At 56.6% G+C, this 8,939-nt stretch overlaps 2 protein-coding genes across 2 annotated transcripts; one reads left to right on the plus strand and one right to left on the minus strand.

Annotated features, from left to right (window-relative positions):
- Positions 1–552: 552 nt before the first annotated feature.
- Positions 553–2,920, plus strand: CPAR01_12535 (glycosyl hydrolase family 31; the record flags this gene model as incomplete). The annotated part of the gene is made up of 2 exons (XM_060496791.1): positions 553–726; positions 791–2,920. The coding sequence occupies 2 exons, from the start codon at positions 553–555 to the stop codon at positions 2,918–2,920; spliced, it is 2,304 nt and encodes a 767-aa protein (XP_060344324.1).
- A 2,013-nt stretch (positions 2,921–4,933) lies between these two features.
- Positions 4,934–8,423, minus strand: CPAR01_12536 (glycosyl hydrolase family 3 N terminal domain-containing protein; the record flags this gene model as incomplete). Its single annotated transcript, XM_060496792.1, has 5 exons — positions 4,934–5,038; positions 5,118–6,352; positions 6,411–7,685; positions 7,763–7,881; positions 8,113–8,423. The coding sequence occupies 5 exons, from the start codon at positions 8,421–8,423 to the stop codon at positions 4,934–4,936; spliced, it is 3,045 nt and encodes a 1,014-aa protein (XP_060344325.1).
- Positions 8,424–8,939: the final 516 nt, after the last annotated feature.

Here is an 8,939-nt window from a genome sequence, read left to right on the forward strand (position 1 = left end):
TGGAATGGCACAAGTCACCTTACCTTATCCATTCATCAGATCACTCACCCCCAGATCTCCGCAAAGTCACGAGTCTATGCCACATTCTGCGGCAATACTCGTTCTTCCCCTTCTCCTACAGGCTACAGACTGCCCTCATCATCCCGCTCTCCGGCCCACTTCGGATCCTGCGCCATCGGGCCGCACCCCGGGACCAATCGGTGGACGTCAATGGCTAAACATGAATCAGCGGCCTCGTCCCCGAGGCTCGCACTATTGCGGAGTACCGGCGGGATTGCGACGATGGGATTCGCTCAATATCTCCCCGACAGCGGGACTCTGCCGTGTTGCGTGTGAGCCCTCTCTCCAAGACGACCCCTCCGATTAATCCTCCGCACGCCTCGTGCTCCAAGAAATTTTGTCGTACAAGAGACGAGATTCACTTCAGTCTTGAGCCGCTTCTCCCGGCTGAATTGTGTTCCTCTTGATTCATCACAACCGTCTTCTCTCTGTTTCGTCGTCCTTTTTGTCAGTGTGTGTGTGAGAGATACCCCCCCTTTCAAGGAAATCATCATGGTCCGTCTTCGCGATGGCATGTGGCTGCCCGCCGAGGGCACGGCGACAGAGTACGCAGAGGAAGTTTACTACACCACTGAGATTGAGGGTGGAAAGGGCCTCAGCTTGTTGTGCCCGACGAGAAAGATCAAGACGCGGGGTCACACTTTGAATGCGAGCACAGTCACTCTTGTAAGTCAACGACTCATACCCTCACTTTCACTCCTCACCATGAAATGCCTTTGCTCACACGCAGCAACAGGATGTCAAGGCCGAATTCGACGGCGTCATCTCAGTCGAGGCAACGCACTGGGCCGGCGCCCTCAACAAGGGCCCCCATTTTGAGCTCTTCCCCGACGGCAGACCACCAGAAGCCGAGACAAAAATCACAAAGGGCGACAAGGGCACGACGACCCTGACCTCGGGCTCGCTGTCCGCGACCATCCACCCAGACTTTGACATACAGTTCCACAGCACCGACGGCGCCAAGCGGCTGACGTCGCTCGGCAGCCGAAGCGTCGGCCTCGCCTACAACCCCGCGCCAAGCACCCCGATGCAGACGGGCGACATGCGCGACTTCAAGCACTACATGTTCACCCAGACCACCCTCGGCGTCGGCGAGACCATCCACGGCCTCGGCGAGCGCTTCGGCGCCTACAACAAAGTCGGCCAGTCCATCTCCCTCTGGAACGCCGACGGCGGCACTTCCAGCGAGCAGGCCTACAAGAACGTCTCCTTCTGGCTCAGTTCCAAGGGCTACGGCGTGTTTATCGACACGCCGGGGCGCGTGGAGCTCGAGGTCGGCAGCGAGCGCTGCAACCGCCTGCAGACCGTCGTCGAGGGCCAGCGGCTCAAGTGGTACCTCATCTACGGGCCCACCCCGAAAGACATCCTCAAGCGCTACACCACGCTCACGGGCCGCGCCGGCAAAGTACCCAGCTGGAGCTTCGGCCTGTGGCTGACGACGAGCTTTACAACGAACTACGACGAGGAGACGGTCAACACGTTCCTCGAGGGCATGAAGGCCCGCGGCTCGCCCGTCGACGTGTTCCACTATGACTGCTTCTGGATGAAGGCTTTCACGTGGACCGACTTTGTCTTTGACTCCGAGCGCTTCCCGGACCCGAAGGCGCAAATCGCCCGCCTCAAGGAGTCCGGGCTGTGCAAAAAGGTCTGCGTGTGGATCAACCCCTACATCGCGCAGCACGGCGAGGCCTTCAAAGAGGCCGCGGACAAGGGATACCTCGTCAAGCGCAAGAACGGCGACGTCTGGCAGTGGGACCTGTGGCAGGCCGGCATGGGCCTCGTGGACTTCACCAACCCGGACGCCTGCGCGTGGTACGAGGAGAAGCTCAACACCTTGTTCGACCAGGGCGTCGACGCCATCAAGACGGATTTCGGCGAGCGCATCCCGACCCTCGACGTCGAGTGGCACGACAAGACGATCGACCCGGTCAAGATGCACAACTACTATGCCTTCTCCTACAACAAGGTCGTCTACGAGGCGCTGCAGAAGCGTTACGGCGCCGACGAGGCCGTCCTCTTCGCACGCGCCGCGTGCGCTGGCACCCAGCGATTCCCGCTCCAATGGGGCGGCGACTGCGAATCCACGCCCGAGGCCATGGCCGAGTCGGTCCGCGGCGGGCTCGGCCTCGGCCTCAGCGGCTTCTCGTTCTGGAGCTGCGATATCGGCGGGTTCGAGGGGTACCCGCCGCCGTGGATCTACAAGCGGTGGGTGGCCATGGGTCTGCTGTGCAGCCACAGCCGGCTGCACGGGAGCAGCTCGTACCGCGTGCCCTGGGTGATTGACGACGATGATAAGTCCGAGGAAGGGTGCTCGCAGACGCTGGCGACGTGGACGAAGCTCAAGGCGAGGTTGATGCCGTATATCTACGCGCAGGCGCAGACGGCGGTGGAGAGGGGGTTGCCGCTCTCGCTGAGGGCCATGTGCATCGAGTTCCCCGAGGACCCGACGTCGTGGTACCTCGACCGGCAGTTCATGGTCGGCGACAGCCTGCTTGCGGCGCCCATCTTTGAGGAGTCGGGCGAGGTGGAGTTTTACCTCCCCAAGGGGAAGTGGACGTCGTTCTTCTCCGGGGAGCACCGCGAGGGACCGGGGTGGTTCAAGGAGACGCACGGGTTCGGGACGCTGCCGTTGTACGTGCGGGAGAACTCGATTCTCGTGCTGGGAGCTGAGACGGCCGTCGGCGCCGTGTATGACTACGTGAGGGACAATGAGGTGCGGCTGTACCAGGTCAAGGAGGGGGCGGCGGCGACGCTGGTGGGGAGCGACGGTAAGGAGATTGGTGTTTTGGAAGTTGGGGCGGATGGGAAGCTCAAGGATACCGTCTTGTTGAATGGCAAGATTTCCATCAAGGAGCTCTGAAGTGGTGTTGGATGGTTATGATGATGACATGGTTCGCGGACTTTTGGCCTGTTGAGTGGCACGTCATTGCTTTTGATGAATTATATGAGGCTATCTTGCGTATCGGATTAGATGGCTTAGAGCCGGACCTTTATTTTCTAGTTCCTTGATTTAAGTCTACTTACGATTTTCCAACAGTATTATCATCATGATTAAGACCCCTTCCATCTGCATTCCTTCGCCGATGGGTGTCCGGCCCGTCCCAGCGGATGGATGCAGCCAACCAAGACTTGGCGGATAGTCGGGCATCCCCCACTCGCAAGATCCTAAGCCATGGAATGAAGCTATAAGCTCTACCCCGCGTCGCTTACGATGAGCCTTGGAAGTAGTAGAAGGCGTCTCCTGAGACAAGGTACATCAAGCCAACATTTCAGCACCATGTAAGTACCAAACCCCCCTCATTCCCCAAACTATCTGGATGCAATCTCCAACTTACGATGCCCCATGCAAGCAGTACCTAGATTTTTGTTCGTAGACCGGGCCAGGGAGCCCAGGAAACTAACCAAGGGGCTCATCCCAGCCGGCCACATATTTCCCCGCGAACCACAGATCATCTCATCTCCGCACTTTTCCCCCCTCCCCCTTCCCCCCGCACATCTCGGCCCCAGATTCCCTGATTGTGTACGAAGTAGCCACTCATACATCTCCAAGGCCGCCGCTACGTAAACCGCAGCGGTTGCCGTATATTGTGTAAAAAGCACATGTTCGAAATAATTGACCACGAGATCATCAGAAAAATCGTTGCCTCCTTACAGGCTTAGCTCGAAGCCTCACTGGCACAGGTGGTCCCAAAAGGGGGGCAAACGAATGAAATTGCCAAGCTGTGCAATTATATGATGCAACCTGTTGGCCACTTCCCCCCTATATCTCGCAGAGTTACATCTATGTATGCAATCTATCTCGACGTAGTGGAAGCTGGACCTGCAGGAACCTGGCTAACCCCTTGACATAATCGTCCCGTCCAGTGCAGAAGACATGGGATGAACCTCTTAATGGGCACCTCTGGTCAATTGAAAGCTGAATGCTTAATAGATACAAAGGCGGGGTATATTAGCCCGGGGTATCCGTATACTGGCGAGGATTCTGCACAGGATGTCTCGATTCAACGAGGGCTGCCCCCGAAGCAGCATCTTTCATCCCTCTCGGTTTCGGGAGCCGAACGGGACCTTCCGTCGGCTTATGTCCCTTTTCCCATCTCCCCGGATGGCCCCCCTAACCGCTCGATCAGACTGGGTGAACCGAATCACCCCTCTCTAGGTTCCGACTACTGTATGCGAAATAGCTACGATCTGTAAGACTTTTCTTTGGATGCTGTTGTGAAATTGTGCCATGTATCGGACGCGAACCCAACGCAAAGATATCCGGCCTCGGAGAAGGGAAATCGAAAGGAAAAAAGGCGAAGACATGATCCATATAGACCTCCTCCACCGCGATTGGGTTCTCCCTGTCCCAAGTTCCCCAGATCAGCATTCCGCTGTGTGTACTGAATAAGATCTGGAACGACCCCACTCAATGATGACCCGCGATCTCGGGTTCTGGTTCCTCATAGACCCAGGCCCACGATCTTGGATTGTGACTCTGCGATGTGACTGTAAGTGTTATTCCTACGGATACACCGTAACGCCCCCCTCTAGCATCAGACCCACGCCTCTAAAAGTAGTTTGGTGAAGGTTCATGTCTCATTACGGCTCCGTGACTGCATAAAATGCCCACTATTCATTCATGACGAGTCTTTATATGCACTCTCGGGTATGAGCCCTTCATTACCCATACTTGGTACCTAAAAGCAGCTCATCCCACCTAGATACATGCTCATCCGACGGTGATCCAGAAAACACCAAATCCAAAAGGTATACCGCACGCTGAGCCTCCCATAGGAACATGTGCACATTGCAGGGAATCCTTAATTCAAATCAGTCCACTTGGGGAAACCCATCGTTAGCTCATCTGTCAATAAACGTCATCTTCATGAACTTAAGTCACACCACTCACGTTTTCTGGGGCGGTCGTAAGTTCCTCATAAGACTGCAAAATCTCAAATCCCATCGCCATGACATGTTCGTAAGCGTCGTCTTGCACCTGCGCACATAAGATCGTCAGTAAAGTCCCAACACGCAGGAAATCATATCAGATGGTGAGGAGGATGACAAAAGCTTACCCAGCTAAGCACCGTCTTGGCCGACTTGTGCGCCTTATTCTGCCGGACACCCATCAAAGTAAGCCCCTGAAGTACAAGCGTATCCTGCGGTCCGGGATGAATCACGGGCGCCAAAACGCCACCGATGCCCTCGTCGACGGCAGAAAGCAAGGGCGGGATATACGTCGACAGCGGACTCCCCGGCCGACAGATAATGATCGTTCCCAGCAGCGCGTCGCCCGCGCCCTTTGCCCTCACGATGCCGCACGCTTTCGTCTCCTGCAGCGCGGACCGGTACAGCTCCAGCACCTCGGGGTTGGCGTTGGCAGCCACGTGGCCTAGCACGCTCTCGGCGTTGTCGAGGCCGTGGATGAGGTCGAAGCTGAGGTTGGCGCGCTGGATGCTCTGCAGCAGGCCCTCGGGGATCGCCCAGCCGCTCAGGTCGTGGATGGTGAGGTTCGTGAGGCGCTTCGGGAATTGTACGTCCCAACCGTTGTTGGCGAACCAGCTCTTGACGCCACCACCCTCGTCGATAGGGATGCCAAGGAAGACTCCCGGAAAGGAAGTTCCCAGCTGGATCTTCTTCACGGCCCGCTGGTTGTTGGTCAGGAGGTGCCGCAGCGCTCGCCTGTGGAGGGACCGGCCGACGGAGACGTTACGCTTGGTGGGGTCCACAAAGATGGCGCCGAGGATGCCGATGCCGTCTACAAAATACGTCGCAGCGAAGCCGTACAGGGCGTGTGTGCTGCTGTTTCGGACGACAAAGTGCGCCTCCTCGACGTTTGGCTTCGAGAGCTCGAAGCACGCGGCCGGCATCGACTCCAGATGGCCCAGGTCGACGGTGTTGGCGCGGGCGACGGCCTTTGTGAGCTCCTCGAGGCCGTGGGCGTCGCGGCGGCGGTCGTACTCCTCCACGATCCAGTGCTGGCGCGACTTGAGCACCTTTTTGCTCTTTCGTAGTGTCCCTGGAAGAGTTCCCTTTGGTACAATGTGCCCGCAGAGAGCGCGTACTAACGCGTGCATCGCGGTTTCTGTAAAGTCGAAGGTGCAGATGTATGTACCGATGGACTTATCCATGGCAAAGTCGTACGGAGAGCTTACGGCCACGACGATGACAGATTTCTTCTGGCCACGGGTTCGTAGCATGGAACACATCATCTCGACGTGTTTCGTGAAGCCAGCTTGGTACAGGTTTCTGTTGGCGTCCGCGGTGATGATGATGATGCAGGATGCTCTGTGAATGAGATTTTCATGGACTTGATGTCGATCGAGTTAGCCCGCCCACATCATTCGTCGTCTTGAAGGGCTACGTACCTGGCCTGACTCCATTCGCAGTGTAGCTGGTATGGAGGAGCTTTCCGTGACGGGACCGAGCTAGAGAGCGTCCAAATTCCCTGAAGACACCCTCCCCACTCATTATGGCACCCTTTTCGCGGTGTAGCCAAGTATCGTGTGGTGTAGGAGCAAGCCTCTGGGCATCCTTCGCTTGAAGGATACTCTTGGTCAAGCTTGACGCTGGTAGTGGTTTCACTAATGGTGTGAGAAGGAGCAGCTCTTCTTCTTGGTGCATCGACTCGGATAGGGGTAACAGCTTTTCTTTGTCTCGAATGACCGTGATGGAATCATCGTATGATTTCCTCGCTAAAGCCATATGTGAGGGATGCAACTTGGACAAGAGTGATATGCCTGGTGGGTTAAGTGCTGTCTGCCAAGATGTGCAAGTGTCCTTGAGTCGTAGCACGCGGTTCAGAGACGTGTAGATCCGTTCCTTGGTGAATATGCCGTTCTCGACACCCAGCTTGAGCCCCTTGATAGCTTCAAGCTGGACGTCATAGGCTCGGCAAAGAAGTACCAAGTCACATCCAGCCTCCACGGCCATAACAACTCCATTCTGTACACCGAGCTCGTGGGTCAGAGACTCCATTTCGAGACATTCTGAGATGGCGACACCGTCAAAACCAAGTTCCTCTCGAAGAAGATCGTCCACAACTTGATTGGATAAGCACGCGTGGGATACGTTCATGGAGGGGTTGGAGATGCCACAACCTCCCACGAACATGGCATCAAGCTTGCCCGTTGCTATTGCGTTCCGGAAAGGCACGAGGGCACTCAGACTGAGCTCTTCCAGAGTCTGTGTGATGATGGGAACGTCCAAGCTGGATCCCAAGAAGTCAAGGTTTCCATAGGACGGGAAATGCTTCCCGCAACTTGCGAGACCGGCATCGCGAATGCCGTTGATGGCGGCGATGCCGTACTGAGAGACCTCCTGAGGGTCATCGCCGGTGGCACGTACTCCGATAGGTTGATACCTAGCATTCGAGAGGACATCCAACACCGGGCCGAGCATGAAGTTGATGCCGCAGGCGCCGACCTCGGTAGCAGTAGCTTTTGACACTTCGTAGGCTAGTTCGACCCGGCCTGTGGCGGCGATGCCCATGGCACTGGGGAACTGGCACACATAGTCCTCGTCGAAGAGACTGTTGACACCGCCATTCTCTTGGTCAAGGGCAATGAGCAGTGGCTTGGGGTGGCCGGCCTTGTGTGCAATAGTCTGGAGTTCCTTGACTAACTTTGCCGTTTCTTGAGCAGCTACCCCATGGCATTAGCCCACAATTCACGAGCTGTCGATATCAACAGAACTGATCAACAGCGCAAAGGGTACCGACATTTGAGGTTCTTGGCAGTCAAGATGATAGTCCCTAGGTGATGATCTTCAATTAGAGAACGGATCTGGGGCGTCACCTCGGTGCCATCCCAGCCCATGATGAGCATCTGGCCAATGGCCCTGTACGGCGCAACAGCGTGGACATGTCAGCAAGGAGCGAATCGGAAAGGAGCTAGGCGACTGGCATCACTGTGTTGGCCCTACTTCCAGATGCGATGCCGTAAATGGAACGAGATAAAGCAACAAGACAAGGGCCCATGTGCGCAATTCGGCCATGAGATGAGGTGGAGGGCGGGTCGAGTCTGAAGGGAAGGAGAATATACTGCGTAGGTAAGGAACAGATGAACGTACCAATCGAGATCCTGCCATAGTGGGTCGAGCTCCTTGACTTGCCCCATAGCTAGTGGTCTGCGGCTCGTCACGTTTTGCCGCGCATAGTACCTCTCGAGATGGCGTGGTTTGAACGGGGGGAGGTGGTGTTGGCGTTGGCGGGTGTTGTTGTTGTGGTGGTGGTGGTGGTGGCGGCGACCGTTCTCCGAGGTTGACGTTGACTTTGAAGTTGACGTTGATTCCCGGTTGCTGGACGGATGTGACCCGGAGCCGTCGCGCGGGACGAAGGAAGAGGAGAAGGAAGACGCGGCGGGCTGGGAGTGGGACGCCATGGGCGGCGGGAGCGGTAGGCTGCTGCACCAGCCACGACCCACAATCATTGGCTGGGGAGGAGAGCGGAAGGAGGGTGGGAAAGAAGATTGATTGGCTGATAGGAGCCGTGTCCGCCTTTGCCCGCACTTTGCCCGACCGGGGAAAGGACGTTTCTTATCGCGATAAAGAGGGTGGGGCGCCGTCCGTACCGGATCCACCCACTTTTTCGGAGGTGGGACGTGTGTTTGGTGTGGGGTACGTACCCAAAGACCAAAGCTCCATTTCCAATGTTAGCGTCTCTCTCTCTCTGATCTTCGGCCTTGACAACGGAACGTTACATGGAGCCTCACCATGTCAAACCTTCTTTTCTTTCCCTTCCGTTGCCCCGTCTAGACCGAGTCTGTCACTCCTGTGTCTCTTTGGGCTCTCTCCGGCTCCCACACATGCAACGCTCGTTGCTTTTGGGGATTGTCTTCTCCAAACGTGAATGTCAACGGCCCCAAAGGTCTCCGTCCCTGACACAATGTGTGGGGCCC

Source organism: Colletotrichum paranaense, assembly GCF_030867605.1.
Source record: "Colletotrichum paranaense strain IMI 384185 chromosome Unknown Scaffold_11.1, whole genome shotgun sequence".
Taxonomy (NCBI): domain Eukaryota; kingdom Fungi; phylum Ascomycota; class Sordariomycetes; order Glomerellales; family Glomerellaceae; genus Colletotrichum; species Colletotrichum paranaense.